Below are 16,721 nucleotides of genomic sequence, written 5' to 3'. Positions count from 1 at the left end.
ATCGAGACGAAAAGAGAGAATGAAATTGCACCGTGAGTGAAATATTTGGAAATCCGCTCGTACTGGACGTATTCTAAATATTTTGCCGTGGTGCATTCGTGAGGCAATAAGTTTCTTTAGTGAATCCATTTTATGGCTACTTGAAAAAGCCTTTCAGTGCCCCTTTAACTCTACATATTACCTATAAACAAATCATTTTTTAGCTTAAAAGCTTTTTATGATGGCTAACATGTGCTAAGCATAATTAACTTTAAAATGTTACATATTTTACAGATTATCACTCGCATCCCACCGAAACTCCCAATCCCACTACTACTTAAGGTAGTTTCCACTTCCTTTAATGAAAAGAAAAATGAAATTAGCATATAGTCTTATTTCAATAAAAATATTGTGCAGGCTACTTTGGTCATGATAAATATTCCCATTTTTTGATATGCCATACATAGCATTCGATTCAAAATTATTCGACCAAAATCACAATTCGCTTCGAACCTAAAATTCACTATTCGCACGTGTGTGTGTGTGTGTGTGTGTGTGTGTGTGTGTGTGTGTGTGTGTGTGTGTGTGTGTGTGCGTGCGTGCGTGCGTGCGTGCGTGCGTGCGTGCGTGCGTGCAGTTAGCGTACCGAAAGTCATATGACCTAGGCCTACATGACACCATTAATGGCGTCGTCATGTGACGCCATCATGAAGTCACAGATTGCCCGTACTTGAGACGTCATGATAACGTCGCTAATGTATTGGAAATATCAATACAATTGACTGAGAAGGAAAATAAGATGGCTTATCTGAGTCAAGTCGTCTGAGTTGAATTCTTGAGGGACCCTGCGAAGTTTTTTTTTTTTTTTTCCCTCTCGTGCATTTCTCCTCAGCAGCGGCGCTGCCGTAAAGGTTTTCGCCGATTGCTAAACCCGGAAACGAGACGCTGCGCAGGCGCGCCCGTTTGTGTATCTAGGGCCCAGTTGACCCGGGAGACCCGGAGCGGGGCCTGAGATAAAAGACCCCGTCGAGTCCCGTGCTATCGCCATCTCGTGGCACTGGCGTCCCGTCTGTGCTCTTCCTCTCTCTCACCCACACTGCATAGAGAAATAAAAAAGGTGCACACTGTGTTGTGAGTGGTGCCGCCAAGTGAGCCGGCCGCGTCGAGTTGGCCGTCCTTGGTGGGGTTACTGCGTCGCGCCGTCTCGGAATCTTCTGCTCCCGGGCCGGTTGCAGCTCCGATTTAGACACCTGCTCCGCACGAGGTCCAAGGGCGCAACTCCGCGGTGTATACATCTATAGGACTGCCACTCCTCACGGCTCTATCTCTGCACTTTCCAGTGCCTCTGCGGGGAAGGGTTTGTGGGAGCGTCCCGAATGTGCGTTATGTGTGCGTTTGTCCTCGATTCCATTTGTTACGGCTGCATGGACTTATTCAGAAGAGATGTAGTGCTCTCCTATTCTGTAGCCCTGTCTTTCGGAGTAATCCGGAGCGTACTCTACATATATCCTGCAGCAGAGTGACTACATGGTGACTTAAGCTTCTCTTCTTAGCGAAAAGCTTAAGCACCTGTATGCGCGTCCGAGCCCGGCTTCGTCCGCTCATTACCGAGTGCTGTATAATTACAGCACAGGGGGTACGCTCATCGACTCCGTTGCGGGGTCAGTGTAATTAAAGCGGGTGTAGTTTCGTGTAAAAAAAAAAAAAAGAGGCGATGGTGTCGTGCCGGATGATGTACTAGCACACCTCTGTAGAGCAACGCACTCCTGTGTGGATCGACGGGGATTAGGGATATCGGGACGGGACGGCATGGGCAATGCCTTGGTGGATTAGTACGTCGCGCGGGGCAGATCATGGATGGATTAGTGCGGATCCCACTCGGCGTAATTGGCCGAAGCGGGAATGTGGTAGCGTTGTTGATTAGGACGCAGCGCGTGGAGACCATTGAGGTGGCTGCTTGCTTTCTGCTGCCGATTCGCCGTCGCCGGAAGATTGTTGAATGTTTAATCGATGAACCTCATTGAACCAAGCAGATAAACCATGATTATTTGTGCAGCCGCTGCTTCTCTATTCTACATACGTGACATTGGTCACCCTGTGCTGGTGCCATGTAGGCGCGCCGTTATCGTGTTAGCTGTCAATCAATCAATCAATCAATCAATCAATCGGTCACATGCGCAGTCTTTCCGTGCTTCTGGGCGAGCTTGAGCGGAATGGTGTCATCGCTTTTCATTTGTACTATAATTCAAACTGTTTTAGCACGAGTGTTTCTTTCAGCGCGGTTCTACTTCATCTTCATTTTTTTGTCCTCTTTTTATTTGCGTTTGAAGAATGAGTTACACGTTGACAACTCTAAGAAATTGCTGAGATTAATGAAGGGGCACCCGTAAAGAGACAGCATGACACTTTCTGGATGCTCTGAAGTGAATGAAGTTCGTGCGCAATGATAAGTAAACATCCAACTATCGCGAATAGTGCAAGATGGTCGAAATTTCCGGAACTCTCCGCCACGGCATCCCTTGTAATCGGGGATTTGGCACTTAAAACCCTAGAAATTATTATTATTATTATTATTTATTATTATTATTATTAGCTTAGTGGAAGCTTCTCATTACGCCGATATGAGTGACCTGAAATGTCTAAAGGTACACTAAAGAGAAACAATTACCTTGTTTACATTGACAGACCGCAATGTGAGAAATATAATTCGATATATTTCGCTATTATAAGTTCATCATTAGCGGGGAAAACCAAGGTTGAAGTTAAATTTTTAAATTTTGCGCCGATATCATCGCGCGCGATGTCAGAAGTCTCGAAATGTATTTTTTTCTTAATTTGATGACGTTATCTCTATGAAATTTTTTGAAACTTCGTATGGTACCTTTGTGGAACCCACAGATGATGATGATGATGATCCTTGGAACATTGGCACCTACCCACTCTGGGTTATCGGTCATGAGTCGGGTGGATCATACATATATATATACTGGATTTATGATTAATCTCCCAGGGACTCAAGATTATAAGCTACGTATAGGACCCAGGGGACGCTTTGAAAACCTATGACGTCACGCTGTTTTGTGTGGGCATCGAGACGTCTCGACCCGCATTTTCTCGCTTACGAAGCGTCGTGCCGTGGTGAGAGTAGTGTTCTCGTAATTGGAAAATTACACCTTCCGTACACGCGAATATCTTTTTGCTCTGTAGTGTCCCTTTAATGTGTACGGTCAGAAATGTAGCTCTCATACCGTGCACTTGCCTTTTTGTGCCAAGACATTTTTTTTTTTATCTTTCCAGATTACAGCGCGATCACCCTATTTATTCCAAGTTTTGAAACTGCGGTAGGCGCTGTTGACGTACTGAGCCACTTGTACCGACGTCGCGGCCCGTAGGCTCCGCCCGGCCCAAAGCTCGCCACTGCCCTCTGTGATCACGTGACAAGTGGCACTGCCTCTGAGCAGGGTGCGTCGGGGAGCTCTGACGCGCTGTGCGCGAAGGCAGCTTTGCAGCTGCTGTGCTACTTGTTTCGTTTGTCACGTGGTCACATAGGGCGGTGGCGAGCCTTCGGGCTGGGCGGAGCCTACGCGCCGTGACTTCGGTACAAGTCATAAGTCATAGTACATGCGCCTCAGTATGTCAACGGTACCTACTGCTGTTTATGAACATAGAATAGGTCAATATTGGTGAATGATGTGACAGCAATCATTGCAGGGAGAGAATATACCCGATTTATTTAACTTAGGTGACCGCCCCAGGTTTTTTTTTTTTTTCATCTGTTTCGCGTTTCAGCGATCGTGTAATCCGGCTCACGGGTCGTCTCATTAACAGGTAATCCGCAAGCATCCAAGTGCTGGCACAACCCAAATGTCACTGAGTGGGCGATGTCGCTTCGATTTACCTTGTACGCGACCGGAACACGGCTGTAGGGAGGTGAAGGCCAAGCACTGATGCATTACTTTTTTTTCTCTGTATTTTGTGGTGGTGCTCCTACTTACATACTGAGACTAATTGCCGTGGAAAATAAAATAAAAAAAAACAGACTCGTGATATAAAGAGCTCGCTTAGGTAGGCGAAATTGGGAAACGCAAATCACGGTGGTTTAAACTTGTTCTGGTGTATTCGAAGCAACTTGTAGAAGGCGCAGCTACGAGGAGATTAATCAGTCCTGATAACCTTAACGGCGGCGTATTCGGCCTTGGTTCTTTTTTTTATTTATTTTGTAACTAACATTCTTGTGACCGGCTTTTGTGTATAGTGTCAGTGATATGCTGATAATTTTTTTTTCTTTTGGTTCTGCTTGGATCAAATGGGGACTAGATCGGTAAAACGTAAAACGTAGTTATCGTTAGAACGTATCTGACTGGTCGATATACACGCGCCGTCGTCATCGCGAATTTATTTGTTATTGCGAATTCATCATCCAAAGAAGGCTGCCTAAGGGGCGCCGCTCGGCCTTGGTGGCTGGTTATTAGCGTGCTCAAAAAATAAAGCACAAAGAAATAAAGAAAGAAAGAAAGAAAGTAATAAATAAATAAATAAATAAATAAAGAATGAAATAAATAAATAAATAAAGAAAGAAAGGAAGAAAGATATAAATAAAGAAATAAATAAAGAAATAAAGAAAGAAATAAGTAAATAAATGAATAAAGAAAGAAAGAAAGACTGCTTGTTGTAGCGCACCCCGGTTTCAAGGAGTGCACAGTACGAGATGGCTGCGAGTGACCTAGTTTTATTTAACCAACGCTGACAGCTGCTCTTATAGACGCGTCGGCATACCCGCTTGCGTTTTTTTTTTTTGTGCTTTCATGAAATCTCTACTTTTTCTGGCATGGCGTTAGACTGGCATTACTGCGTCTTTCAGACTATACAACACCCGCTCGTGCAGCATACTTAAAAATAGTAATAATAATAGAGAGCATTTGGGGTGTATTTCTGCCGCGCACCTTTTATGGCCGTCTTACCTCGCGTACTTTTATGCGCCGCGGTCTCAGCACTTCCAGGTAACGAAAGACGCGCGCGGTGTCATTGTGGCATATCATTTTTAATTGGAAAGTGCCGAGATCCGAGTATTTCGAGAAAAGAAGCGCAGGCAAGCCATCTGATTTATTATAGGCAGACATACTACCCTAACACTCTATTTTGATTTCATTGATACTGACGAGACAGTGTAGTGTTCGTGTAACCGTAAAAGGATCCTTTTTTTTTCTTTGTCTTGTGTAATAATATTCCGTAACGTTAATGAAACCAGCAGTAGATGAAACCAAGGAAGGTGTAGGGAATGTAGGGGAAAGAAAGTGAAGGGAACTGTAGATCTTGACTATTCTAATAAAGCATCTATTTTATTACTTCTCTTTGATAAAGCGTTCCCTTCCCCCATTAATATTATAGGAGGGGGGCGCTAGACCTCCTCCCCCCCTCAAAAAAAGAAAATAATAGTAGAACAGTAAAGCAGCACGCCGTATTACGGTTATCGCGCGGTCGTGTCGATCGAAAAGGTCTTTGTGACGCAAAACAGAAGTTGTACTCTCGCGATGTCGTGGGCTTCCTGCGCGTAGACGCCAGAGAAACTGGGGAAACTCGTCTATCGACCGCTGGTAAACTAAAAATGGAGGGAACATTCGGGCGAAAAACACCCGATTGAGATTTATGAACAGGCGTAAGCTTGGAAAGCTGTTCAGGAAGGCTTCATTGGACAAGGAGGGATGAGAAGCAGGCTCGCTGGTAGTACATCTTCAGTAGGTTGTTCCACGCAGCGCAAAATAAAGGACATTCATGTTCCTCTTTGATAAAGGACAGTGCTGTCACTTGTCCTGACAAATATAACCACACATGGGCACACGCTGTTGTTAACCGACCGATACAAACACAGAAGTTGCGTGTTTCAGCTGAGCTGACTGTCTATCGGCTTTGGCGGTGATTTGTGCACGCGTGCGAATGACAACGATCGTATCTTACGACTCCGTTGTCGCGAGCTAACACCCACCGCCCGCGCAAAATTCGCGCGTCGGGGGATCCACGAACGCGATGTGTTTTCCGTGGGACTCCGCCAGCCATCTGGCGGCTAGTTGAATCACTGCGGTCGCGGGGATTTCCGATGACAGACGCGCGACGCCGAGGGCGCCGTGGTGCGACTTCCGAGAGGTGCTGCCATCTATCTCGACCGCGACGCACCGGCAGGAACGTCGCGCGGCTTCGGCTGCTATGGACGCCGGCGCCCATTCAGTCTGCAGCCGTGTTCTCGCCAATTTGTAAGTGTCAAAATTTTTCTTCACTCCTTGCGCCCTTCTCGTGGAACTCACGCCGCAGACGATCGGTTCTGCAAAAGCTCCGTTTAGTTATTGCACCCGCTAGTGTCCTAAAATACGCCTTGATGCAGCGAATATGGTCTTGTTGTCATCCGCTTATAGTTACCAAGCCGGTTCCTCTTTGGTACCAAATGATTCGCGTTTGAATCACGTTGATCGTTACACGTGCTTACGGAAAGTCTAAACGGTAACGCCGCCGCCGAGTTACACTGATAGCGGCAGCGGTCTCACTGTAAGTCATTCTCATAATTACCGATGGCCCTATTTTATTTAAGCGTGTTTTATATTTCACCGAGGAATACCGCTGTCGCTTTGTTGCACGGAGCTTCGCGGTGGTAGTAACGTCGTTGAAACTGTTTGATGTGTAGCGGGGTAAGAATGAAGTCGTAAGTCAATATTCGAAGTTTGGGATTTGTGCCTAATTTTTTTTTCACTTCGATTGATGCTTTCGTGTTTCAGGCTGCGGCCGAAAATTTCCTTCGCTGCTTGGCGCGCGCGATCGTGAAGGATCGCAGGCATTTTCTCGCTCTTAATATCGCGTTTCTATGTGAGACACATCGGCGTTCATATTCGCGACGTAACGTGGAGAGAAAGCGGATCAAGCTGCCTGTTATCGCCTTTATTAGCCGCGCATTATTTTTGACGCTGACTGCATTTCAGTCATTCGTATTGCTCCAGAGCACTTTCAGCGCAGCTGCGCTCGCGTAAACACTTTCACGCAGGGAAGTTCTTTGAAAGGACCTGCTTTGGCTAACAAGCTGTGCCGAATAGTACGTTTTTTGAGATGTAGTTACTAGTGCTCAGATTTGGGCGCACGTTAAAGAACATCAGGTTGTCGAAATTTCCGGAGCCCTCCACTACGGCGGCTCTCATAATCATATGGTGGTTTTGAGACGTTAAACCCCACATATCAATCAATCAATCAATCAGATGTAGTTACTGTGGCGCTTGCCGTGAAAAGAGGATTGGTGCCAGACGCAGTGTTCATTTGCGTATTGGCGTCCTTAAAACGGCAGTGAAAACGTTAGCTATCAAAAATAGCGCTGCACACGAGACGGCTGCCTGCTGTTTCCTTCGTCCATAGTTATACTAAGCCCAACTTCATTTCACCCGTTCTGTAAATGTTATCGGCGCGTTCCCTTCGATAGCCGATGAGGCAGCGCTGCACTTCGCGGCGTATAGATGGCGTTGGTGTAGCAGACGCGCGAGAAGCGGGCTGGTTTAAATATCTTTACGGGCGAGCGATTGTATTCTTTCTGTGGGTGATCGTAAGTGTAGTTACCGCACTGAAGTGATTTTTGTAATGTGGTTGTAGTTCACGCACCTGATAGCTGAAGGGGGAGACAGAGACGGAACGTTCTGCCGCCTTCTTCGTTTTGTGCGGCGGGCGCTTATCGGTCGCACGGTCACCCGCTGTGTCTCCCCGTGCCATGACGGCACGAGATTTATGTGCTCCGCGGCGGGTATTTAACAAGCAATGCGAGAGCCAATCTAGCCGTCGTAAAGCGTAGGCTGTCTCGCCTGGTTGGGTGTGTTTATGGGGTGTGCGCTGCTTCACGAATATAACGAACCTGCAATCTAGCGGCTTAAAGGCTTTGAGGGAAAAAAAAAAAAAAAAGGCTGTAAGCGAGCGCTTACCCCTTTGATGGGGTGAACTGCTTGCTCTGTGCCGTCGCTTTGAGACGCCGTTCTTTGAAAACGCTTTTTCAGTGACTGGACAGTGGTTCTGCGAAGCCGAGCCTTCTCGAACACTTCTTTCGCTTGAGCGCTAGCTGAGCGGTGGAAGGCTATAGGGTGAAGGGCAATGAAGACGTGGAGAGGGTAGTGCGTACCTGTACACTTCTATTGTCTTCGCCACACACAAGCTACAGAGCAGGTACCAATTAAGTGCATTGCAAGCGCAGTCCACCTTCCCGGTGGAGTAGTAAACAACTTTATTAGTTTTTTGAACAACTTTATTACACCTCCCTGGGGAAAAAAAAGCAAGCGGCGCCAAGTGGAATTCGTTCGCTCGTATATGTCGCGTTTTGTTCATTTTAGAACTGTTTGCTCCCGGCAACGTCATTTCGAACGAGGTCAAAGCGTACACAGCGCACATGGCTTATAGACGACGGGGTATGCACTGTACAGATATATAACGAGCTTCGGCGCTGCCTATGCCCGATCATCTTTGGGACGTTAATAAACCCCACATGTCAATCAATTATGCCCAATTCTCATGTATGGAATCCTCAGCTGTGTTGCGCGATCCGCGCGGGGGAGTGACCGCTCCGCAGCTGTCGCCTACTCACCTCCCAATCTCATCTCCGCGGGATCAGCAGCTGGGATTTTGTCGTTTCTGGCTGATGGATGGTTCTGTAATCGCCGCTGATAGGGTTTACTACGAAACCCGGTTATTCGATGTTATTGAACTGGCATTATTATTATTATTATTATTATTATTATTATTATTATTATTATTATTATTATTATTATTATTATTATTATTATTATTATTATTATTATTATTATTTGCATAGTGGAAGCTTCTCATTAAGCCTGATAAGTTTATTGTCGATATACGTGACCTGAAACGTTAAAAGAACCTGCCAGGGCATACAGAGCACCAAATGACATCGCACCATATCTGTCTTTTCGCCTGCCTCTCCCCTCCAGATCTATGTCCCCCCCACTCCTCTTCCCCTCAAAAAAAGTGTGCCTACGCCCCTGTGGTAACGGTAAAAGCCATCAGTCGATAGACGAATTCGACAGCGAAATACGACGGCATCGACTGCGTTCTTCTGACGGCTGTTTCGTAACCGTCGCTACGGACTGTAGTGCGTCGTCAAGGTTTGCAACACCGGTTAGCGCTTATCGATTATTGCTCGGGTCGAAATAAAGACCTTCCCACGCTGTAACCCGAAACCTTACGAATTACGCGTCTCCTCTTTGTGGGGCGACCTTATGAAAGCCACGTCATAGTCATTGTGGTCATGTTTGTAAAAAGTTATTTGTCAGGATTCCGTTTCTTAGCGTGTAATTTGTTTCACTCGATTAGCAACGTTGTTGTCATGACAACGAAAAAAAAAAGTGTTGCGAGGTTGGGGGAAGGTGGTGGTAGAATTCGCGTCTTAACGAAAGGCGCTTCAGCTTGGTGTTTTCTCTGGGTAGCAGCCAGTGTTACGTTTTTCGAGAAACCTATGACGATATTTCATATTTTATACCTTTTCCCTTCGTGCTCGACTTCTGCCTTTCTCATTTTTTGCCTTTATTTGTTTTGCTATGTTCAGTAGAGTATCTCTGTTAACACTGAGGCCGTCTCTCCTCCGACTCCTTTTCCTTGGTGTTGTTTGCGTGGGCTGGTTTCTCAATGCGACCTGTTAAAAAAGCGCGCGCGCGCGCGCGTGTGCGTGTGCGTGTGCGTGTGTGTGTGTGTGTGTGTGTGTGTGTGTGTGTGTGTGTGTGTGTACGCGTGCGCAAATGTACGGTCGCCCGGCATCCATGACTGTGGTGTGTGGGGCAATTAAATTTCTACGTCCATTTGCAGTACATTAGCTGAAGTCAGTCGGCACTTGCAACCGTAGAGCCAGATGAAGTGAACTCTTTGAACGTTCAGTCCGAATGTCTTCGATCCGTCTGGTCAATCGGGTTTTTGATTATTATTATTATTATTATTATTATTATTATTATTAATATTATTATTATTGAGGCGGTAAATGCTCGAATGTCACATTGAGCGCCGATGTAGACAAAACCGTGATACCTCGCTTTAGAAAAAAAAAATGAACATGGGACGCAAGTGGTAAGACTTTTCTAGCGTGCAGCAAAAGAAAAAAAAAAGAAAAAAAGGGGGCTCAGAAGCTTTGCCAACTTGACGTGCGTACTAAAACGAGTGAACGCACTATGCAGGGAAATAGGGGCACGCTTGTCCTGGTGTGAACGGGAGTGTAAAATCGTGATATATATATATATATATATATATATATATATATATATATATATATATATATATATATATATATATATATATATATATATATATATATATATATATATATAAGAAAGCGATCCCCCGGCTCCCAGTGAACATGGAGTATGATAGAATATCGATTATACGGCCGGCTTTTGCGATCATCGCGCGCTGGTGAAGATGACAGTTGCTCTAACGAATCGAGGCACTGCGTGTACGGCTTGACATTCAATGTGAGCCTTTTATTTTTTTCTACGGTGCCCCAGTCATCTGCCGCAGTAGGCTGAAGTGAACGCTGTTAGTAGTTTCGAAACTTTTCCCTGCGTGCACTTGCAGTTCTATTCAGAGATCAGCGGTATTCTGTTACGTCAGCTGTTACTGTAACTTTCGCCTCCACATCTCTTTCTCGCTTATGTTTCGTTCCAGAACTACCTAAGTATGCTCCAGCTTATTCTATTTTCAATCAGAGCGCGGTCTTGTGCGCTTCAAATCACTTGCAGTGTCTTTCTTATTCATTCGGTGTGCTGAATGCAAACGTCGCGACTTGGCTTAGCTCTATTCGAAAAAACGCATCTGCAAAGAGAGCATACGTACTGGCGAAGTACGTGAAAGTGAAACTTGACTAGGCAGCACTTCTGATTTCCCTTTTCTTGGGGCAGATACGTGAGCGCTGTGATGCGATACTCTTGCCATTTCGCTACCGCCCCCTGTTCTTTTTTTTTCTTTTATCATTCACTATTTTTCATCCTTGGTTCGTATTTCTGTCGTCGCAATTGCGGCAGCTCATGTTGCGTGCAGTCGTTTGGCCGGGAGCATCGCCGCAGTGGTGCACGGTGACTGACTCGCGCGAGAGATAACCGGGCAGCGGGAGTGCCCTGCTTGTCAGCCCCAATCTCCTCGCCGACAGCGGGGGCTGGCTTTCCCGCAGTACTCGAAAGACACGTGGCAAACGCCCGCCTTGCGTCACCGGACGGCAGCAGAACGCCCCCTTGTCGCGTCTGCCGGCTGGCCCAACGCAACGCAGCGCTACGCAACGATGTCTTTCTTTCTTTCTTTCTTTCTTTCTTTCTTTCTTTCTTTCTTTCTTTCTTTCTTTCTTTCTTTCTTTCTTTCTTTCTTTCTTTCTTTCTTTCTTTCTTTCTTTCTTTCTTTCTTTCTTTCAAGCGTCATTTCATGTATGATGCGCTAGGGACGACTGACTCTTTGAGCACTGCACGTGGACGAGAGGTGTTGGGAAAGTACTGCGAATCAAATGGACGATTCGCAGCGGTGGATTTCAGAAGCAGGGGAGATTTTCTTGCTCGCAGCGCTCATCTTTCAAAACTAGCGCACGCAGTCTGGTTAGTGGCTCGTAAGGAAAAGGGAAGAAGGCACCTAATTTCTGTCTGCCTATAGGCGACACGGCGCAGTGCCTTATAGGGGTGGGGGGAAGGAGGGATAAAAAGAAAAAATTCCGCCATATCCACGAAGTGAATGATGATGAGTGGGCGAAGCTCCGGAGGTGAACCTGGTAAACCATGAATCCTCTGTACATTTTGCCCACTCGATTTTATTACATCGCTCCCCCTAGCGTACGTCGCCGCACTAAATCGAACGATTGCCTTCAACCAATGACACGCGCCATATGTGACATCATTCCTATTTTATAAGATCTCGCGTCTTTCATCAACTACAAGTACCGCTTTCTAGTTTATAACATCTTGCATCTTTTCATCATCAGCTACAAGTACCACCATCTAGTGAACACTGCAAGAACTAAACTAGAGGTGGCTACATACAGGGGACGGTACCGCCATCTAGTGAACACTGCAAGAACTAAACTAGAGGTGGCTACATACAGGCTACAGGGGACGCACAGCCCACGCCCTAAGGAGCTTCGCCCCTAAAAGAATAAGAAGGAAATAGATGATGAAATAGAGAGGCAAGCGACGGAAAATAGAAGGAGATAGGAAAGTGGGGATCCGGTCGAAGCAGTCCAAGGGCGGGGCACCGCAATGCGAGAGTTGCACGGCGTCAGGAGACCGCGGAGAGCGAACCAGTCGGCGGGAGCTACGCTGGCGTCGGAGATTGCGAGGGCACAACCGTCCAGCTTGAAATCCTGCGAGCGAATCATGCGCACGCAGTCTGCTCTCGAATGTGCCTTGCTGGTGGCTCACTCGCGCCCGCGCTTGTCTTGGGATTCGGGTACCTTACCTCTCGTGCTTCCACCGCTAGTTTGCTTTGGAGTTACAGTGTTTTAAGAGATCGTTGATTCGCTAGCTGCCGTGGCCGCGTTTACGAAAGGAGCGGGCTGCTCACACACGAAGTAAAAATTGTGACAGTTGTTTGTCCGCGTTCTTTCCCTTGTAGGCTCATTTCGAGCGTTCTTTCTGCTTGAGGTGTGCGCTGCAAGTTTCGAGCTGCTTGCCGTTCTTCGCGTGACAATGCAATTTGTTGCTGCGGCATTAATTTCTTTGCCCGTAGGGCGAAACAATGCACAATGAACGCTCAACTGTTTACACTCTAAAAAAATTGAGTATTTGGGGAGTGTTTTTGCCAGACAACAGTAATCGTTATCTACTTCGAGTGCTTTTCTCTCGCGTTATCACTGCGGTTCCGGCAGGTCGCGGTCACGAACGGCGCGCGTGTTACCAGCGTGACGTAGCATTTCTGAAAGGAAAGTGGCCAGTGCCGGGTTTTCAAGAAAGGAAACGCGAGCAAATCAGATGAATATTGTTATTGTGTAGCAGAACTACTGTCCGAATACTTTACTCTTTTTTGTTTCCCATAGTGTACCTGGGCGAGGCCTCGTTTAACTTTCGTGTTATACCGATTCCCAAAAAGAGAGATCAACCAGTTTCTTCTCTCTCTCTCTCTCTCTCTCTCTCTCTCTCTCTCTCTCTCTCTGTATCTCTCTCTATCTTTCTCTCTCTCCTTTTCTCTTGCCAAGTGATGACGATTGCTTGGCCGTGTTTCTTTTTCTTTATTGCATGTTTTCAGTAGTTAAAATCGATATTGACACGAGTAATCATACATCTTCACCAATGGCTTTCTCATTTCCGCTTCGCGCTTTCATGAATCGAACATCTCGTAATCGTTCACTTTGCCCGCGTTTTGTGTTGTAGCCGCAGTGTTTAGCTCATCTATACGCTTCTAGCCATCCACTGCGACGTGCATTATAAGTGATGAGGGTATTCATTAACAGGGTATGTTTGGGTTCGTAGCAATATGGCTGCAATGAGAGTTCGTAGCAATATGGCTGTAATGAGACTAATGACTCCCGGTGTTTGAGGCCTTTCTCGCTTTCTGCGCAATCTTGTGCGCTTTCCCCGCACAGCCACCGGCGCTCTCACCAAACCGCACGCGTATAGAGTGACACACTTGTCACGTTTTTTTTTCTTTTTCGACGTTAGCAGTGACGCGTCATTTTTGGCTGACGTTTCAATTTCCCTGTGTCGTGTTTGCTATGACCTAATCGGAGGACGTTGACTCCGGCGTTGGATGGACCTGATTGCTGTTCCCATGCTGCGCTTATTGCAGCTGTGGACACTGGCGTCACACACACACACACACGCACACACACACACACACACACACCACACACCGCACGCACACACACACACACACACACACACGCGCGCGCGCGCACGCACGCACGCACACACACACACATCAACAGGTGCATAATAGGCCTCGCACGAAGGCATCTGTGGATGGAAGAAGGGTTACACAGTTGCCAAGGCTCGTTTTCCTGTTAGCCCTTGCTGGCTCTCCCTTTAACGGGTCGCTTTACACCACCAGATGGTTTGCAAAGCAGCGCACATGCTTGCGGGTCCGCGCTACAAGGAAAGAGATACGCGAACCACTCGTCGTTTATCACGGAGCGCTTGGCTGTGCCGGTGCAGCCGACATGGTCGACACACTGTCTTAACCTGGCTTGTGGCGCAAGCGTCTTTATTAACGGGCATTCCTCGGCTACCAGACATCTCTCGTTTTTCCTTCCTCTTTCCTTCTCTTCCTCTTGGCTGAAAGAGTCGCCTCTGTTTGACGAAGTCACCCTGCACAGACGTTCGCCGCAGCAGTGGCTAAGGCGTATGAAGCGTTGGCCTTCAGGTCTATACGTGCGAGCCCAGGTACCAAGTTCGATTCCTTTGGTGAATCAAACCTTGCAGCACCACTGATTTCTTATCGGGAGAGAGGTGCGAAGATCAGGTACGCGCGTGTGTATGATCATAGAGTTTACTATCTGTACACTAGAGGCAACTCGAGCGCTAATGTCTATGGGAGCTGCAACGCACGGCGCTCCAGCGAGCATGGAAATTATGGGTAGCACGTGAATTCGCCTATAATCTTCGTACTTTATCTTCGGCTTGAATAGGTTTTGTCATGAAACAACAATCAGCAATAGTGTAAGAGTAGTTACACTTGACCACCTTAATCTTTTACACTCACAAAGTTCAAGACAATTTGTTGTTTTATTCGAAACAAAACCGAAACACTGCAATAAATCAATCCACAAGGGCGATTCGAGGCCCGCAAGTACGAACTACTATAGGCAATTTCATGCACCGCCCATAATTCCCGTGCTCGCTGAATGGTCTGAGTGCCAGAGTCCCCTCTAGTTAATTTTAGGAAACTCTGTGTGTATCATTACTCATCACGAATTTCTTGTGGACTCTCCCTCATCGACGCTTCGCCGTGCATCCCTTACGTGTTGCATAAATTGGCGTCTGTTGCGTAACATCAAACCACTATCACTCATTGAGAAGGCAGCAGTTCCGGGGAAGCACTGGTAAAGGAGAGCCGGCGTTTCGATGGGCGTCTTCTTGAAGTCGCAGCCTTGGAGAAGGAAAGCTGGCCGTGTCCAAACGTCGGCTGCAGTGTCATTTATCTCTCATAGAGATGCAGAGTCAGCTCGTTGGTTAGTGTTCAGTGATTAACTTCGTGCAGCTCTCACCACTACTGAACAAATGATAAAAAGAAGAAGACAATGGGTGCTGACTCTCGGCTTAAATAAGCTTGTTTTGACAAAAATAAACGCTTGTCCTCGTTCTTCCCTCCTCCTTTTTTTTCCTTTTGTGCTTTATTGCTGCACGAAGTTCACCAAGCACTGTCACTCAGGCGTCGCAACGCATCGGAGGCCGCTTGCCGGGCGGGTCTTCTCCGTTCGGGCCTTCGTTTTGTTTCGAGGTTCCAGGAACGGTGGCTTCGACCCTAGTTGGTGCAGTGGCTTCGGCTAAACGAACTAGGGTCGCCCCTATAGTTTGCGTGGCCGCTAAGTAGACAGCTACGACGACCTTGGGGTGGGGGTGGGGTGGAGGGGGCGACGCTGCTAAAACGGCACCGGCGTCGGCCACGCTCATTAATGCCACGGAATGCCGTCGCGCACGTTTTCTAATTGCAGCCGTGTCTATGCGCTCGGCCAATCTCTGCCTTCCATTCAATTACTGTCTTCTTTTTATTGCCCACCTGCGGCCGCTTTCACCTCTTTTTCCCTTCGTGCTCGCCGCCGACCATCTAGCTCGGTCGCGTGATGCATTTAACGAGGACCGTGAAAATGGACGAAGAAAAGAAGCAAAAGAAATATACAAATGATGTCTACGGAGGAGAAAAACGTGGGAGAGTGGCGCTAATGGTCCGGTGGTGAGAGTCTATAACGGAACCTTGGGTTGGTACGCCCATGTTCGGCGGAGTCTCTTCTTATCCAGCTTGTTTGAATCGTGATGTCCGTGCCACGGCCACGAGCGTGGAGTCGTCCGTGTTTGTTGTGAGCGGTCGCCGTCGCCTATATTCGGTACAGCGATATACTCTCGCCTTCGGTTACGGCCTTAGTCGCGCATGAGCACTGATCCCACATGTTAAAAACATTCCATGGGGCCTACTTCAGAGCAATTGACGTGAGATAGTGTTGATATCCTCGAGGATGTCAACACTGTATCATTTCCCTTTAAAAACCTAAATGTGATTCGATGGCACTATCTTGCATTTAATTCTTATGCTTAAAATCACAAGAAACCGCTTTGCGTATACAGTTTTCTAAGTTGTTTGTTACGGTCAGAGAGAAAATATGGATAGCTTCACCGTGTTTACTATTGTGCTTACACATCGCTTCGCTACACCCATCATTTTACGCATTTACAAGACACCGATCGCAATATATTCGTGCAACTCGCAGAGGGATCGACATCTTCTGTATAACGAACGGCATGAGACGTACTGAAGCGACAGCAGGTCCGATAACATCGATTGGCGTCTGTTGCTTGGCATACGTTCGGCGCGTTGCGTTACGCAACGTTGGCTAAGTGGAGGTTATAAGGGCATGCGTGACAGTCGCGACTGTCGAATGACGTCGTGTTGTATATGCGGCTGCAGCTACCGAACTTCCCGCAGCTCGTGACTGCGCCCATAATACTATACGGAGGCGTGATGCGGCTGTTAACGTGAGAACGTGATTTTCCTGCTAGACAGACAACTGTTTCCACACAGCTGTCTGGCGCGCTTCCGGCCCA

The 16,721-nt window shown here is 47.1% G+C and overlaps 1 protein-coding gene across 3 annotated transcripts in view; it reads left to right on the top strand.

The window, feature by feature from the left end:
* The window catches only part of LOC119159652 (growth factor receptor-bound protein 14), a 215,867-nt gene that overhangs the window by 82,354 nt on the left and 116,792 nt on the right, over window positions 1–16,721 (top strand). The window contains exon 1 of one of the 3 annotated variants that reach the window (XM_075891406.1): window positions 6,072–6,227. The exons of the other annotated variants lie outside the window; for them this stretch is intronic. Within the exon in view, the coding sequence (XP_075747521.1) occupies window positions 6,181–6,227 (47 nt within the window). The 5' untranslated portion in view covers window positions 6,072–6,180. Of the gene's footprint in view, window positions 1–6,071; window positions 6,228–16,721 lie in introns of those variants that run through there. 3 annotated transcript variants of the gene reach the window in all.

This window comes from Rhipicephalus microplus, chromosome 1 (assembly GCF_043290135.1).
Source record: "Rhipicephalus microplus isolate Deutch F79 chromosome 1, USDA_Rmic, whole genome shotgun sequence".
Lineage (NCBI taxonomy): Eukaryota > Metazoa > Arthropoda > Arachnida > Ixodida > Ixodidae > Rhipicephalus > Rhipicephalus microplus.
The sequence above is the reverse complement of the archived record's forward strand: the minus strand, read 5'-3'. Positions and strand labels throughout refer to the sequence as shown.